Raw genomic sequence first — 18,008 nt, forward strand, 5'->3', positions numbered from 1 at the left:
CTGTAGCATTTCATGTTCGAAATAGAAGTTATTTGATTTTTGCCTTCTTGGTCCAGGCTGTGCGGTCACCTAATTTTATTGTTATTGGTCTCTAGAACTAGCTGCAAAGAAGTGCTATCTGTGCTTCTTTCTGTAGCTTGAATTACCTAATTCTCATTTATCCTTTGTTCTCTTCTCTTGATTTCTTGAGAATAAAAAATGCCAACAAAATAAGTTGCATTTACTCGAGCAACCACACTTCCATTAAGGGCTCATTGAATTTGCTTTTTATTATTCTTTTGGCCATCATGATCTGATTCAAGAATTACATATCTGTATCTAGTCAAAGTAGGGATTCTTCGGTCACTTCAGGGCCTTGTTTTTCATCATTGCTTTTATATATGACCACAAGATCATCGCGATGAAAAAGTTCCATGGGCTCTACGTGTTCATTTTTTTGGGAAGCATCATCCCAGTTCGTTGAATTAGAAACTTTCCTTGGCATTTTATCCTACCGGATTCCATCGAGCATATTAAAAAATATTTCTTGAGAAACTAAACTTTAGCAAATACGAACAGGATACTTCATATCTTATTTGATCCATATCTCTACTTGATCTAAATATAAATTTGATTTCTGAATGGTGAGAGATTCAAATACAAAATAGATCTGTACTTAAAATATAAAATTGATGTACAACTTCCGACTAGTCGAGTCCGATGCCCGGATCCTACTAGACTTGATAGCATCCTTATGGGTGAATCATTTTTGTTGGACATGTTGGAAAATTCAAAAACATTTCAGTTTTTTTCAAGATCGCGACAAAATCTTGGCTGATACAACAATAAGATTACCAATTACTTAAGACACTCAATTTGAAGTCTATTGATTAAAAATATCATTTTCAAGGAAGCTACAAGGTTATGGGGAAATATTCATCCAATCATCGGCACAATCCTCATCAAATGACCCAAACGAAATTCGCTGTGCAAAATTTTCTGATATAAATAAATTCCTCGTAATAAGGATTTACCAGACGCTAGTGATAACATCTCTTCTGCTCTTAGTTTGTATTCGCGAATTATTAGGGTTGTAAAGAAACATCCGGGAAGCCATGCGGTGCATCTTTTTCGGACCAAATCATACCGAAAAGCTTGTTATCTAATTTCCTCTTGGTATCTATATTTGCTCCTGCACCGCGAACCCAATTCTAGGGTTCCGGCATCAATCGGAAACTGTGAGTACGTGGAGACCTCCAGCTCAATTTGGATCCAATCACCCGAATCTGCCGGATCTGGGGAGATTAGAGCAACAAGGCGTTTCCCAAGGAGTAAGGCCCTGCTTTGTGTTCACAAATTTCATTCGCTTCTCTCAATCCGAAGCTCAACAAGGTTACGTCTCGATCCATTTCACCCAGTTCTGAGGTTAGGGTTCATTCGCTTCTCTCAATCCGAAGCTCAACAAGGTTACGTCTCGATCCATTTCACCCAGTTCTGAGATTAGGGTTTGGAGGCGATGCGCTCTCCACGTAGAAGTTGATGCATTTTTTTATATATTCTGAGAGGAATTCGGGTTTTCAGATTCTCGCATTTAAACTGGAGTTCCCTTGAAAAGATTGAATCTTGTGGCGATTTTTGTGGTTAATTGGGGATATCTGCTGAGACGAGGCATAAAGATTTGATCTTGGGGCTTGAGAGATGTACCAGCGTGGGGACGTAGGTGCCACGCGGGGTGGGATGGCGACGGACAGCGGAGATGTGGTGGTGACGCTCGATCAGGTGCCGAGGTGGAGCGATGCGGACCAGCGAGCCTACGGCGGTGGGGATCCTTCGTCGCCCTTCTCCTACTTTTCGGATCCTCTCACTTCGTCTTCGGGAGCTGAGACCGTGGGTAATGGGGTGGTCTCGAGGTTTCCCGTGGATCATGAAATCAATTCGAAGATATATCTGTGGCGTGGGAACCCGTGGAATCTTGAGGTTGATGCTGTTGTGAATTCCACTAATGAGGTGAGCACTTCTAAGGATTGAAAAAGCATCGGGTCATGTTCCTATGTACTCTGAATTCATCTAGGGTTGGCTCTGACTAAAACCAGTTTTAAAATTCTATATAGTTTATCAATTTCCGCTTATCAATTTTCCAAAATATGGAGGGTATAATGCTTTCAGTTGGATTCAAGACTTAGTTGTTATTTGAATTGCTTGGTAGAGCCTGGAAGAAGCACATAGCAGCCCTGGTTTGCATGCCGCTGCTGGACCTGGTCTTGCAGAAGAATGCGCTACATTGGTCAGTTCGGGATACTGTAGCAAAATTCTAATCAGCTCAACTGATCTTGGCTTCTTTTGAATGGAGAATTGACAGTGATCAGATTTCTGTATTCCTTGCAGGGTGGATGTCGAACTGGAATGGCAAAAGTGACCAATGCATATGATCTCCCTGCTAGGTTGGTGTCTGCAGTCCCGCAACAATAGTACTCATTATGCAAAAGTTGTCAAGCCGTCATAGTCAATAGATAGGATAAAATCATTTTTTATGGAGGTCAGCATGATTTTCTAAATTCAGCTGCTTGTTTATTTAAGTATTAATGCACTTCCATCACTATAATCATCCTTGTTATCCACTTAACATGGTAATAAATTCTAATGGACTTTGTCTCTACAAAGATGCTCATGAAAACATCACTCTCGAGCATAAATGCTAAAAATCAGAAGCTATAGCTGGACCTGGTGCAGATTTGGGTGCGCACAAGCATGGCTCTTAATAAAAATAAAGTAAACGCTTAAGAAGTGGAAGGGAGGGGATTTCTGGAGATACTGTGAAGTGAATATGATATCCAAGTCTGAAATTTCCAGCTGCTAGGTCTGAAAGACTTGATATTGCTTGAGCTCAATATCTTCCGGTTATATTTTTCTTTAGTAACTTTGGTTCCCAAACTGGCCATAATCTTATATCTCCTAATCTACAACGAGGTTGACCTACAAGTCCTATTCAACAAACATATTCCGCCATGATTGCCTCTTTGCAACTAACCACAACGCTACCTCCCATCCGTTCCAAGCTTGGTCATCTCTCCTAGCCAGGTAATTAAATATGATAGGTTTGCGTCCCATGAATTCTACGTTGAATGGTTTGGCGCAAGATGTTGAGCAATATTGCATGTAGTGTTTATTGGACCATCAAAAAGTTATTGTATTGACAGTTTTCTTTTTTTTTCAAAAAATGTCACTCTACACGGAAACTTATCATCAAAAAGTTATTGCATTAATAATTTTATTTTTAAAAAAACATTGCTCTTCATGGAAACCTATTAAAAGAAATCAAAATGGGTCTAAAAAAATGATTTCTTACCCGAAAAGAGAATGCTTTCTACTCCTATCAGGGCTCTCATCTTACTAGTAGTTTCCCTAGGAGTATTTTTTTGAGCATACTTTGGTTCAGCAAATGACTTTTTGATCAAACTGAGGTTGTATTTTAATTCAACACTATGAATTTTTAAGATGGATACATCGTGCATCATAAACAACCAATTTGAGGACTTTGAACACACTTGGAGGTTTATGATGCAGGCCGGAAACACTTGACCCTATGATTATTCGATTCTAGACCCTTCTACAACAATTTTCACGATTTAAGGCCTCAAAGGGTGGGTAAACATTGCCAAACATCCTCAAAACTGAAGAGAGTCATGGATGCATAGAAAACCATGTTGGAATAAGATCGAGGGCCAAGCTTGCACCTTTTATTATCGCAAGTCTCTTGGATGGCCTCCCTAAGGCTCGATGAAGCAAAGACACAAAGGTAATACTTGACTCACAAGTGTCCAATAAGCTTAAGCTTTGGTCAACTTGCAGCCTAGTGCACATTAATCCTAAAGATAGCATTATCACAATCGGCACAAGTTGAATTTCGGGCTCAAACTATTTTGAAGATGTTTGGCATCGAGTTAGCTTTTCAACGCATCTTGAATCATCTTCATCAGAGATTGGATGAGGAAGTTATGGGCACTTTATTGATAACCTGTCATATTCGTGTTGCTGACGAAGTTCAACTTAATTACTATGCCACTTTGTAGCCTTGTTGAATTAAGAATGATTTTTCTAATTTTTTGTCAACTTTTCTTGTTTTTCTCTTCTAGAAACACTTGTTAATCGGTTTACAAGACCTAAAAATGGGATTTCTATGGGTCTTGGAGACCTATCTTGCAAATACTCTTATGTACTCAATTTTAATCATTGAAGAATTAATAAAGCTTCTTCTTTATTGGCTGCACTATGGTGTTCTCTTTCTGCATGATGGACTTTGCAAGACCCTGGTGGACTCGGGGGAATAGTGATGGCTAGTTGGTAGAGTTCTTAGTCATAGAGTATGTCAAAGGTGTAAGTTGGTGGAATCCTTGGCGATGATGAGACCCTTCTGGTAGTGAGGCAAGAAGCTACTAGTCATCCCTTTTCTAGTTTTTTTTTGTCCTTGGCATCTAGATCCTTTAACCTTTAGATTTTAAGAGTAATTATTGCATTCAAAATTTTAGGCCTAGATTTATTTCTATACCATAGCTTGTTTGGGTCTTCCGCTTGGTAACTTTGAAGCTTGCATTATGCCCTCTACATCGATTTACCATAAAAATATGTCCTCAAACATTATAAACTAAAACTTAAGATTTCTTCACAAGTCCAATGAGATATAGGACCCACCTTATACCACTGCTCTAGTTCTAGCCTAACCCAACTTCTAGTTGAAATAGTTTCGGTTATATCCACAAATTGCCCCATTCCCATTCTATTCCTTTCTCTCGCTAACAAGGCATTGCATGGAACAGTGTGTAAGGCATCTCATGTGGCCAATTCAAGTAAAAATGATGCCCCTAAAATATCTTAAATAACACATGATTCCCAATTTGTGTGATTTCTTCAGGTTATTTTTATTGATATATTATCAAATACTTAGTGCCAAGGATCGCAATCTCAGTACCAGATCCATATTGGTATCATGCTGGTATAGTGTCAATATGCTCGGTATGGGGTCGGTTCGGCATACCAAGACTCAGTATACCCTCCGTACCGAGTCTCGGTTTGGTACCGGTATAGTATGGCATGTCCGATATGGGATGGTATGCATCGATGTGGCGAACCTTGCTTAATATTGTTGGTCCTATGTATTTTTAGTTATTCTGGATATTATCCATTGTAATCTTGCTTTCTGGGTGCACACTAACTAGGTTAGCATTTGTTCAACTTTATCTTTCAGAAAGGTTATTCATACCGTTGGTCCTAAGTATGCTGTCAAGTATCATACTGCTGCCGAGAATGCACTTAGCCATTGCTATCGTTCTTGCTTGGAGCTTCTGATTGAGAGTGGTTTTCGAAGGTGCCGTGTGATGAATGCTTTAAATGTTTAAATGCTTTAAACTCTGGATATTTTAGAGGCTTAGCCTGTACCTTTTTCTAATAGATGAAACTAACTATAGGCCATGACACCCTTATGCAGCATTGCCACAGGCTGTATATATACAGAGGGGAAGAACTATCCTCGCGAGCCAGCTGCACATGTTGCAATAAGTGAGTAATGCAAGATGCTTTAACATTGGGGTTTCAGCTTTTTATCATGAACATGCTGCCTTTTTGTACTTATTTAACCTAATCTCTATTCGTGGATATCCACAGACCTGCTCATGCTCAATGTGGTGCGGCATTCTGCATATGCTTTTATTACATCTTCTTCTTTGCCATTTTATTTTTATTGATGTTAGTTGTCTTCTGAGAATGGGTTAGGGACTGTCAGGCGGTTTCTGGAGAAGCAGAAGGATAAAATAACTGCAGTTGTTTTTTGTACTACCACATCATCTGATACAGAAATATATAAAAGGTACCTGCTTCTCCATGCCTAGTATATGAAAAAGAAATATGGCATCTAGAGAAGGTTCCAAGAGAAGTTTCTACACTGTGATCTGCCTCGTATGCCATAACTAGTCTTTTTCTCTGGAAGTCTCTAATATCATGTGACAATATACTTGGTTTGTTTCATTAGTTTCCATTCTGATATCCGTTCATTATGCAGATTACTTCCACTTTACTTCCCTAGGGATGAGCATGAAGAAGAGATTGCAGTGTCTAAGCTTCCAGCAGATGTAGGGGATGAGAATGGTGAGACAGTAATAGATGAACGAAAGATCAGAATAAAACCATTGCCTGCAGTGTCAGTGTCTGTTCCGAAACCTTTAGCATCCCCAGTTGCTTCTCCTGTTGCTGATGTTGGACTGACAGCGAGACGGTGAGTACCAAGTCTGATTCATTTTTGGTAGCTTACAAGATGGTTAGTTCCAAAAATCTTTCATTTAGTTTTTTTCTGGTAGCTATTTTGGTGTGCTAACCTTAAGTCAGTTTCCAACTCTCTGATCTAAAAGACAGGCCTCAGCATGATCCCCAGGACCATGACAATAGTGCAAGGAACTCAATCCATTCTTAGTTGTTCTTTTCAATTCGAAAACTTGAGAGATGTATTCCAGCCGCTTCCTATTATATAGCATTATCTCAGTGAACTATTTTCATATGCTCAAGATTGCTCTGCATTGATATTAATCTTATTTATAAAGCATAACTTTCATTTAGGAAGCAAACCAGAAAACATTAGAAAACTATGGATATGACGAGAAAGTGCAGAGGATCCTCAAGGAGCTCTGCTTTTAGGAATCCGTCAAAATATACAATACGAAAACAAATTACTGATTACTTGGGCATCGTCTCACCATTGCAATAAATCATTTTTTTGCAATAGTTTTCCCTTCCTCAATGCCTGAAAGTCAAATTCAAACCACCCATTCCATTATTTGTACATAATGAGCTTTAGAAAGTGATACACGTTTGCAAAGTCCTGTACTATTTCTCAGCAACTTATGGATACCAAAATTATCTTCTGTGCTTGAGTCTGATCACAAATAAGTATCACCATTGCCTGTTGCTTACCTACTTGTAGGATTGGTGGATTGAGAGATCCTGACCCATATGCTGAATGAATATCGGAAAAGTGTCAAAAGATGACTTGTCAGGTTGTGAGGTTGTGCGAGAGGGGCAAGGGGTTTGATTTGGCTAAAGGCGATAGAAATGAAACCTAAATTTTTGCTACTTTTCAACTTTGTGAGGAGATAAATTACTTGAAAGTGGATTTCTGTTCGGGAGGACAAGAGGAGCATAGAAGGAAGCGCTGTTGGTTGATGGTTTTGCCGAGTTATAATTAGATTCTGGGTAGTTGGAAGGGTTATAAAGTTATAATTGTGATGAGATATTTGATGATCCTGAATCGAAGGTGGATTAAATGAATTACATGGTTAAAACATGTCTTCAAGCCAAGTGTTTGTAAAAAAGGATAATCGTCGTATAAGACAGGAAATTTTTTGTGCAAATGGAAATGGATCTTGTGAATTGGAGTCTCCGATATTGGGAATAAGGAGGCGGTTCCTAAGGTTCTTCTCCTTTAGTAATAAAGTGATAATAGAAATATGTGACAGGAAAAAGGAGTTCATTGTCTTATCTAATGCGATACTGCAAGACTTATTAGGAGTGTCCAGTTACGCAATAGGTGATGCATCACTTGCCCCTATCATAATTTAATGGAACTTGACAATATCAACCAAGACTGTGATTTAAATTTTCATCTTATGTATTTCAATTTTTGATTTCATAGCTCAGAAAACAGTAGTAATCAAGGTTAGCAGTCTTGCTACTAGAGTATATACCATTTGGAGACCGATATGATATCAGTATGATACATAAAAAAAAAAATCCTTTTTTTTTTGTTTTCAAGGTTTTTAAGGTTCCTTTATTTTGTTTTAAGAGGAAAATAAGGTTTTCTGTGTTCGTTTATGATGTCTGGATGTAATATACTTTAATTTTTTATATTACATGCTTAAAGAATAGTGTGATTATATAATACATGTTAAATTAAGTATAACATTGAAAATGTTAAATACTTATATTAAGAATTTGGAAATACAATGTACATGCATATGTTCAATTCCAAGTAGATACACATCTGTGTTACATTTTGCGAGCCCTGAGACTCGACTCCAACCTTGTTATTGTACTCACCCTTCAACTCTCTCCCTCTCTTTATCCTCTTTTATGTTGCCTACAAGTGGAACATAGAGAAAAAAGGGTTTGGTGACCTTTTCTTTCCCAATTATTGAGGGGGAGCGGTTACTCGGGCAGTCAGGCTTGAATGAGGCCCTTATTGGCTGAACTGTTTGGAACCGCTTGGTTCTGAGCGGTTCGGCCCGATTAGGACCTCTTCAGGCCTATCATACCGAGACCATCAACCATCCTAGTTCATGGTTGATACGATACAATGCCGACAAAACTAGGCAGTTCGGCCATGGCTAAATCAAAGCTAGTAGTAACACTTGATTCACAAGGGATGATGCTCAATTTTTGATTTCTTCATCTATTTAATGCCAAACCTAACTGAAAATAGCTAATGGAGGCCAATGCAAGGGTTGGTTGTGCACAGTTTAATTTCTTTACAAGGGTTAATGGACATATATTGGTTTGACAAGGGTTTATGTGAAAGATGATAGTTTACAAAGGTGCAGTGAAAAAGTCTTACATATACGTACAGTTGCGTTATGAACTTATGATGTTTCAAGCCTATGCATTTAAGCAGATCGTTCGTGCCAAGAATGTAGTATGAAAAGTCGCCATGCATTGTGCTGACATGGCTCAATTTTTGATTTCTTCATCTATTTAATGCCAAGCCTAACTGAAAATAGCTAATGGAGGCCAATGCAAGGGTTGGATGTGCACAGTTTAATTTCTTTACAAGGGTTAATGGACATATATTGGTTTGACAAGGGTTTATGTGAAAGATGATAGTTTACAAAGGTGCAGTGAAAAAGTCTTACATATACGTACAGTTGAGTTATGAACTTATGATGTTTCAAGCCTATGCATTTAAGCAGATCATTCATGCCAAGAATGTAGTATGAAAAGTTGCCATGCATTGTGCTGACATGGCTCAATTCATTATGGAAGCTTAGGCATCATATCCAATTTATTAAAATGTAATATTATCATAGCTTGAAAGTGCACAAGTTGAAAGACTACTGTAATTCAATGTTCTGACAAAATAGGGGGCAAATTATATTCTGTTTTTGATAAAAACTGACCCTTGAGTTTCTAACTAAAACATTATTGTACATTACCTATTGTACATATAAAATATCAATACATAATAGAATCCTGGAAATCAAATGAAGCCTTTAAATTATGACCATTCTATATATTGGTCTTGTTCAGTATGTTTTTGTACCAAACAATGCGCATATGGTGGAGCTAATTTGAAACTCTAGCAACTGTATCTGATTTTGCAAGTGAGAGTTGCATGAGATGGAGAATATTCTTGTCTTATATGCAAACTCATTTGTTAGTTGGTCAGCAATATGTGTTCAAACCTTTTCTCTTGAAGAATCTCACAGTAATTCCTCAAGTGTCCTTGTCTTTATATATAGAAAAAATATGACCTACATATCATGTTTTTTGTTATACAAATGTTACTAGTATCCAGGAAAAAACTGAAAGCAAGAAAGCTAATATGTAAAATAATTTCTATTAATGTTGGAACCAGTATGGAGGGTCTGAAAGACATTTATTATCTTGTTAGTTGGAGGCTTTCCCGGTGATATATTATTTGCAATAATTGAAAAGTTCTGTAATTTATTGTATGGATTAAGTTCTCAGTGTAGGAACAAGAAGCCACTTGGTGGGATAGAAACCATGAAGGTGGTTTCACTATTCTGTTAGTATAGCAAGGTAGGTATCTTTGCTTACTTGTCTGCTACTAAATTCCTAGTGTGATGTGTCAGTTTTATTTTTAGGGGTGGTTCACTCCTTGTTAGCTGGATGATTGGGCTATAAGGTTTCTCCCTGGTTAATTTTTGCTTCTGTAGACTAATGACCTTGAAGTGATGGAAAGTCTATATATGCCTTTGAAGATAGATATAAGCTGCTTGACTCTTGCTGCAGTTGATTATAACATAACTAGACTACAGGTATAAGTAAGTTGCTTTCGAGTTTTTTATCTGCATTTTGCTCTTGTATGTGTGCCAATGAGGTTGGTTAGGTCTGCTTCAGCACTCTCTGGCATATTTTCTTTTTAGTGTAATTTGTTGGAGAAGCAAGGAGACTAGTTTTAAGATAATGACCTTTTCAGTAAATTTGCTTTTTCTGCAATTAACAAAGGAAATACACTGAATTCTTCTTATTTTTTGGGGTTTTTTTTTTTGGGGGGGGGGGGTGGTGGTGGTGATGGGGCTGACTAGATTTGGATTCCTTACTGAATATATTACTGATGCTTAAAAGAACATTAATCAATCTATGTCAGCAGGAATTCTTTCAAGCTAGATTCATATCTGGATCCTGCATTTATGTCATTGATTAAGGACCCTGATCAGCGAAGCAGGGACCAGTGGGAAAAGGTGGCCCAAGCACAAAGTGGATTTAACTGTGCTAAGCTGCTGGGGTTTGGTGATCTAGGTGGCCCTCCATTATCTGCAGCTGAGGAGTACTCACTTCATTCCAGATATCTTTCTAAAGCAAATTCTCTTAATCTTTCAGAGATTGGTGAAATGAAAATTGTGTAAGTTTCTCTTTTCTATACTGGTTGTAAATGCGTATGCTAAAATTTATGTGTTTGCACAGTGAAACCTTCCATCCATAAGCTTGTATTCTGACTTAAGTTGGTTTCAGCCATTATCACATCTTTAGTAGTCTTTGCTTATTAATTTCAGCTATCGTGGTGGAGTAGACAGTGAGGGACGTCCTGTAATGGTTGTAGTAGGAGCTCACTTTCTTTTACGGTGTCTTGATTTGGAACGGTTTGTTCTCTATGTAGTGAAGGTATCAAATCATATGCTGAATCACATTATTTGCTTCTCTAGATCTGTTTTCTCTTATGTTTTGCACTTTAGATTGTTAATTTGCAATATACTTTTCCACAAAATACTCAGCAACATGATTTATGAAACTTCTCAAAGTGCTGATAATCCATAAATTTCATGCTTAAAATCAAAATAATTTATTCAAAGCTTTCTGCAACAAGTTGGTCCTTTTCATCTTCCTCATTCAGATGGCCTTGAAAATCATTCCTTCTTCAGTCGATACACATTGGGTGCTTGACTAATGCCATATGAATTACCCATTGATTCCATTACCATGTAAATCACAAAATTTCACCGTAGCAAAGGCTTAAGTAATCAGAGTGAGACTAGCACTTTATTATTGTTGGACACATAGCCATCTGCATAGGCTTTACTGGACCCAGCCCATTTGCCCCGAAAAAAGTAGGCTCCACCATTCACCTAAGTTGACCTGGCCACCTCCTTATGTGTATATGTCTGTTAGAAAAAGTAATAGTAGATAACCAAAATTTTAAATGGTAAAATCCTTCAAGAAAAGAACAAACCTTACCATGTCTCTGTCTATTGAAGCCATAGCTTCTCACATTAAAATGTTAAACTGTTTGGCAAACAAAGAATAAGAGTTACACAGATTATGACAATACCTAGTTTATTTTTTTTCCTCGACTGCTTATTTCTTGTACCCAGTACAACGAGTAGAATCTCATTTCACTGCTTCACAAAAGTGTGAGAGGTGGGGAGGGTAGAAGCACAGTTGGTTAGTCATTCATTGGGTTTTGTGGAATATCTCGCTGTAGTTTATTGTTGGCATACCATGGTGGTAAGTTTTTGTGGAAAGAGGGAAGGATGCCTGGACTGGCAATATATTGTGAGAAAGATTAGAGGTGTTGTGAATTAGATTTTAATATATTGTGGGTCTGCATACATGTAAAGGGATATTATACACGGGCTATGGTTAAGTAGGCCAGCTTAACCTAAATTTTTCTTGTAATTACTAGAACTTGACCTTTTATACTTCTGCATCAAGTTGCTTGGCCTAAAACCAGCACAATATAGAAGATGCATGACCAATGCCAGATTGTTTTTGTTAAGCTCTAGGTTTTGGAACCAATCACTAGCCATTCATTTATTAGGTTCGTGTTGGTTGGGTCCAATTTCAGCTTGACATGTAAAAAACTTAATTATCGGGTCTTGTCCAAGTTTAGTTTTTCAGACCCAACTTCCTGGGTTGATATATAAGGCCTGGGTTTGGGGAAGAAAAGGCTTACCAAATCCAGATATTGTGTTTGGTTATTTCAAAGTAGGTCAGTGTTTAACATAGTCAGGTCTACCAGACACTCTGGTATCCCACATAAATGCAAAGGTTATATGATTCATCTTCATGATTCATATTGAAAACTCAGTCATCTTATGTGATAAGTGCTAGCAATGTTTTGAAAGGTGATTGCGGTTTTCAAGGGGCCAAGGGACTGCATAACGTGCTTAGGCAAAATGTAGACGATGAAATTTTTGAATAAATAAAAACATTGATATGTATGAATTTAAACAAATCAAAATAAAATAAATAAAGATATTAAAAGAAGAAGATACAAATTAAAACACTTGCATTTACTCGAGTACTTATCCAAGTATGGCATGCATGTTAACTAGTAAAATGCAATTTTCACGACAAACCAGACAACTATATTAAGTGTTCATCAAAAAAAAGTTCAATAATTTAGGTGGGTTAATGCAACAAGAACCTATGCAAAGTTAATCCAACATCATTTTGAAAGTTTAACTAAATAAAGTATCTGGGCATTGGAGAATATGGTTAATAATCTGCCCACATCCCCACCAATACCATGACCATCCTGTGCAGTACCTGACTTTTGAAATTTCAGTCCAAACCTAACTTGCCTACGCTTAGCGAGCTTCTTAGGTGTCCGCTGGGCAGCAAGCCTGCACATATGGACCACCTAGATGGTTGAACCCTAGCCCACTGTAACCACCTAGACAGCCTATGCAACTGCTTTTCCGAACAACACATTGTAGGATATTATATTGCACAAGTAAATTTAGAATGTTAATGCATTTCTTTGAAATTTAGTTGTAACATGCATTGGCGGCATTTATTGTTTTTTGATGTGGGGACCCCTTTAGGGAGTTTGGTAGACCCTTGAAGAAATCTTACATAATGTAATTGCTCCAGCGGTTGTGAAAAGATGACATTTTGATGAGTTTGGTAGAACCCTTGGAGCAATCTTCCGTAATATAATTATCCTGACATTTGCAAAAATTGTACATTAGACAAATTTTTAGGGTGTCTGGTAATATAATTGTCTCGAGATTTGGTAAAATTGTGTAGTAGGCAAACTATTTTGAATAATTTCACTTGATTTACATCATGTTCGAGAAAAGTGAAGGGCTTACTGTGAGGGGTGAAAGTTTGATGTTAAATGGCTTTAAAGGCTGTTATCATTGGCTGTTTAATTTCAGCCCAGGAGAAATCTGATATGGTGTTTTACTTTGAAAGGGAATTGGATGGTTTGGTAGGAGATTTGATATAGATGGTGTTAAAGAATGAAGAAGGAAACAGGAGAAAAAGAAGAAAGAAAGAAGGCTTCAGCATATGATGTCTGGCAAGACACCCTTTCAGCTGATAAGCCAGGGCAACTACTATTGCTGAGAAAATGCAAAAAGCGCCCTTATGATCAAACTTACCCAGTTAAGTAAAATTTTTAAGGTTCAGCATGTTGGCACTTAAATTTTGGAAAAACAATCGAACATCATGGTCTAACTAATAAATCTTCAATATTATGGTTTCCTTGATTCTCCCTTTCGCTTCTTGCACCTTTTTGTAGTTTGAGCATATGTCAGATGAACTAGTCCTTCTCATGGGGAAAGATATGCAGGCTTTTTTGGGGGCTATCGAAGATTTATGTGTTTGAGCTGAACTTTGGAGTTTACAATGGGGTGAGAAATGCGTAAGGAGGTTCAGCTTGCCATCTAACACCATTACAGTGTAGAAATTCCATATAATAGTCAAAACCCTATGGAACAATGAGACTGAATGAAGAATATACTTTGAGGGGGTTCTCATTATGTCATAGTGTAATTCCAAATATGGGTTTTAGGTGGATGATAAAATTGGAGGAACAGAATTACTGATGGCTTGCTATCTGTTAATTTGTACCATTAATCCTTTGGGGAGGGATGATATTCATAGCAAACACAAATGTTGGTCAAGCAACATATGAGTCGACCATCTTGGGCCAATGAAATAAGATAATTACTTCTAATCAGGAAGTGCTCAAGCAGAGCAAGCCAAATACTGGTTCTAAGGCATGAGTCCTTCAGCTGTAGCAGCCCAGTAGGAACTGTACAAAATAAGCCAAATGGTCTATTTCAATTTGAAAAAGTGTGAATAGGTAACAGGAAATTGAAGACAAACCTTCAGCCCCACTAAATGACTTCTCTGTTTCGTTTATAATATTTGGAATTGCATTACAAACATTTTAACCTTCAATGGAACCTGTGAACATTTAGCTGAACTAAGGCTTTATTAAGAATGTCAAGATAGGCACTAATGAAATTAAAAAATGCATTAACTACTATGAGAAAAAAAGGATAAGTTGTGCACAATAACTTTCATGAACTGAGAAGATAACTGAATAAACTAAACAGTGGACTTCAAACCGATAAGGTGGTAGTTTGGCTGCAAGTTCCTGTGCTTAGCAGGCTGATTGCAAGGTAGCTGGTCTTGTGCTTAAATGGTCAAAGGTTGGACTAAAGGTGGAACATTAACATTTTGAATTATTAAATGCAGCTGAAATATTCTCCTCTTTGTCAAAAAGACATCATTCTGAAATTCTTATTCTGGATATAACAAAAACAGCACATTAATTCTTCCAATTTATTAGATCATGATGGATGATTCACCTTGAGTTGATATTACCAAAAAAAAAAAGTTTAGAACAATTAGTAGAAAATGGGTAAATTATCTCTATAATATTGTGTGTGGGGATTGATATCAGAAATTGTTTTTCAAAAACTTTACAATATTCAAATCTAAATGGATCTTGGAACAAAAATCAAAACCTTAGTAACTAGATTAACCATAGAATGTGCGATTGTATACCTTTCCATTCACACCCGAAGTTAGCAATCATCTCCACATGGTTGCACAAGGCAATGATTGATCACTTAAACCATTAATCTCAAAGTTGCGAACTTTCTTATCAGCCATACTAGCTGTGGCCCCAAGTTAAATTAGTTCATGTTTTACTGCTTTATCATGAACCGATGTTTAGAAGAGTTCTCAAGCACTAACTCTTGATGGTTACAGTTGTGATTCATCAGCATGCTTACATTTTTCAGGGCATTCTGGCTAGTTATGGCAAGGGGTTTTTATGGCAACTTTGTCACTAACAATAGCAATAAAATATTGTTCTAAGTACATTCGTTGGATATCGTCATTGCAAGAGGAGTCTAGTATTTGTTATGATTCCTTAGCACCCATACATTTTTCAGGGAGTCCTGGCTAATTAAAGTTGGGTGGGTTTTATGGCAACCACTAACAATGGGAATAACATATTGTTCTAATGTTTGTACATCTGGTGGATATCATCATTGCAAGAGGAATCTAGTATTTCTTTATCTTATGATGCTATCAAGATTATGCTGGAGTTCTTTGCTTGATTTGCATCGCCTGGTAATATCCATATGGGTTTAACTAACATTATATTCCATCTACAGGAGTTTGAGCCCCTGATCCAGAAGCCTTACACAATTGTTTATTTTCATTCTGCGGCAAACTTACAATTGTAAGTATGTTATGATTGATTGGAATCTCAAAAGAAGCAATCTTAAAATATCTTTTACGCTCAAAGGTCTGCATAGTTAAGTGCTCTGGCTCCTTTTTGTATCTTAAATTTGACCCCTCGACCAGTCTCCCTGAGGCTGGAGATCTTGGATTGTATCTACCGATTGTGGTCGCCAAGAGACAGACTTAACTGGTTTTCTGTTGCCCACAATTTGATGCAGAGTTTTGTCTTGATCAACTTATATTTTAGGTTGGATTTATGAATTTGCTTTGTAGGTTTTTAACTTCGTTTGGGAGGTAGTATTGTTTCTATTTCTTTGTTGAGTCTCGTTTGTGCTAATTATGTAAAATAAACAGGCAACCAGATCTAGGGTGGATGAAGCGTTTGCAGCAGATACTTGGTCGAAAACACCAGCGTAATCTACATGTTTGTACCAAGTTTGAGCTCAGTTTTTTTTTACCCCTCGGATTCATTAAGACCCATGGCCATGTTCAAAGTGATCATTCTCTCGGCATTTGCAGGCAATTTATGTTCTCCATCCAACCCTGGGTCTGAGGGCTGCACTCTTTTCTTTGCAGCTATTTGTTGATGGAGAAGTTCTCTCTCTCTCTCTCTCTCTCTCTCACACACACACACACACACACATTGTATTGGTTGTTCAGCTGAATGCTTATATTTTTTAATCATTGTACATAGGTGTGGAAAAAGGTTGTATATGTTGATCAACTTTTGCAGCTGTTCAGATATGTGCCTCGTGAGCAGTTGACTATTCCTGACTTCGTGTTTCAGTGAGTGCACCATAACCTTTATGCTCTAATGAATTGATGCATGGAGAATTTGGTTATTGAATCGGTTTTCTTTTCTCTCTCTTTTTTTGTTGCAGACATGATCTTGAGGTGAATGGAGGAAAGGGTCTAATTGTTGATCCAAGAACAAAGTATATTTACCAAAGGCCCTCTGGATGACCTCCTGGTTTTCTTCAGTGTCTCGTTTGATCATTGTCCATGTAAAGGCAATTTCCCCGTCTCTTGAATCATCAAGTTTCGCAAGTTGGAATTCTTTGATTGTATTTTCCACAATGGGAAAGAATAGGAAATAAACGCTGTGCCCGGTTTACGTTAAAGACGGTGGCTTTCTTGCTGTTTGCAGCATGCTCTTTCTCTTGCTCGCAGGCAGGAATCTGTAGAAAGGGGAAAAAAGATTTGACAGGGGAAAAAAAATAGATGTATAGTTAGAATTTTCGATTTGTCGGGAAGCAGCAAATGTAAAACTTGACCTTTTCCTTTAATACAGTAGGGCAGATTTACATTGTCGTTTCCTTGTATCTTTGATGATTGTGAACTCGGTTAAAGGATTATTCTAAAAGAAAGAATGGAAATGTTTTTAGAAAGGAGGAAGGGGAGGGAGGATGTCTTGCATTTGGAACTTGGAATTCATTCTCTTGTTGGGTTGTAATTCTCTTGCAGGCCACCACAAAAATTGTGCTATTGGATCGACTCTAATTGAATAGAGCTAAATGCTAACAAGATGATCTTCAATTCCTTGTATTTGAATGGACAACGGATGGTTAGGATGACGTTGGGCCGGTATAGCCTATAATCCAAATATTTTCTATCGTCCATGCCTGAAAAAGGGGTGGTTCTATATACACCCCCTCTATTGCTAAGGACACCCCCCAAAAACCAAAAAAAAAATACCCAAACTAACCTTTAGTGTAATTACCATATTGCCCTTGAAATTTTCTCAGTACACCCCCCCTTCCTCCTCACTGCCGCCGCCTCCTCCTCCTCCTCCGCCTCCTCCCCTCCCCCTCCTCCTCACTGCCGCCTCCTCCTCCTCCTCCTCCGCCTCCCCCATCACCCCTCCTCCTCCTCTTCCTCCCCCCTCCCCCCTGCGCCCGCTTCCTCCTCCTCCCATCCCCCACCTCCCCGTCCTCCTCCTCCGCCTTCCCCCTCCTACCCCTCCTGATTCCCCGCCTCCCCCATCACCCCTCCTCCTCCTCCTCCTCCTCCCCATCCCCCACCTCCCCGTCCTCCTCCTCCGCCTCCTCCTCCTCCTCCTCCTCCGCCTCCCCCATCACCCCTTCGCCTCGTCTTCCTCCCCCCTCCCCCCTGCGCCCGCTTCCTCCTCCTCCCCATCCCCCACCTCCCCGTCCTCCTTCCTCCTCCTCCCCATCCCCCACCTCCCCCCCCTCCTCCCCTCCACCTCCCCGTCCTCCCCCTCCACCTCCCCTCCACCTCCCCGTCCTCCTCCTCCGCCTCCCCCCTCCTCCTCCGCCACCTCCTCTCACTCCTCTTCCCCCACCTCCCCGTCCTCCTTCCTC

At 38.6% G+C, this 18,008-nt stretch overlaps 1 protein-coding gene across 7 annotated transcripts; it reads left to right on the top strand.

Moving 5' to 3' along the window:
* The first annotated feature begins 759 nt into the window (after positions 1-759).
* On the top strand, positions 760-17,078 carry LOC103703957 (protein GDAP2 homolog). 7 transcript variants are annotated; one of them, XM_039126455.1, is made up of 15 exons: positions 856-1,404; positions 1,479-1,986; positions 2,186-2,263; positions 2,365-2,420; positions 5,222-5,341; positions 5,462-5,532; positions 5,746-5,839; positions 6,032-6,244; positions 10,346-10,600; positions 10,752-10,860; positions 15,618-15,685; positions 16,042-16,111; positions 16,207-16,281; positions 16,382-16,473; positions 16,569-17,078. In XM_039126455.1, the coding sequence occupies exons 2-15, from the start codon at positions 1,678-1,680 to the stop codon at positions 16,648-16,650; spliced, it is 1,692 nt and encodes a 563-aa protein (XP_038982383.1). In that variant the 5' UTR covers positions 856-1,404; positions 1,479-1,677; the 3' UTR covers positions 16,651-17,078. The 7 variants fall into 7 exon arrangements, 6 of the variants coding, with proteins under 6 accessions (XP_038982383.1, XP_008785270.2, XP_038982382.1 ...); XM_039126454.1 differs by having other exon boundaries at positions 857-1,445; positions 1,561-1,986; XM_039126456.1 differs by having other exon boundaries at positions 857-1,371; positions 1,446-1,986.
* The last annotated feature ends 930 nt before the right edge of the window (positions 17,079-18,008 follow it).

This window comes from Phoenix dactylifera, chromosome 5 (assembly GCF_009389715.1).
Source record: "Phoenix dactylifera cultivar Barhee BC4 chromosome 5, palm_55x_up_171113_PBpolish2nd_filt_p, whole genome shotgun sequence".
Lineage (NCBI taxonomy): Eukaryota > Viridiplantae > Streptophyta > Magnoliopsida > Arecales > Arecaceae > Phoenix > Phoenix dactylifera.

Excerpts from the sequence above, each read along its gene's own strand:
- LOC103703957 (XM_008787048.4), top strand. The coding sequence starts at position 1,678 with ATGTACCAGCGTGGGGACGTAGGTGCCACGCGGGGTGGGATGGCGACG. Across the intron at positions 5,533-5,745 it reads AGCTGCACATGTTGCAATAA|GGACTGTCAGGCGGTTTCTG; the intron begins GTGAGTAATGCA and ends AGAATGGGTTAG. Across the intron at positions 16,282-16,381 it reads AGCTATTTGTTGATGGAGAA|GTGTGGAAAAAGGTTGTATA; the intron begins GTTCTCTCTCTC and ends CATTGTACATAG.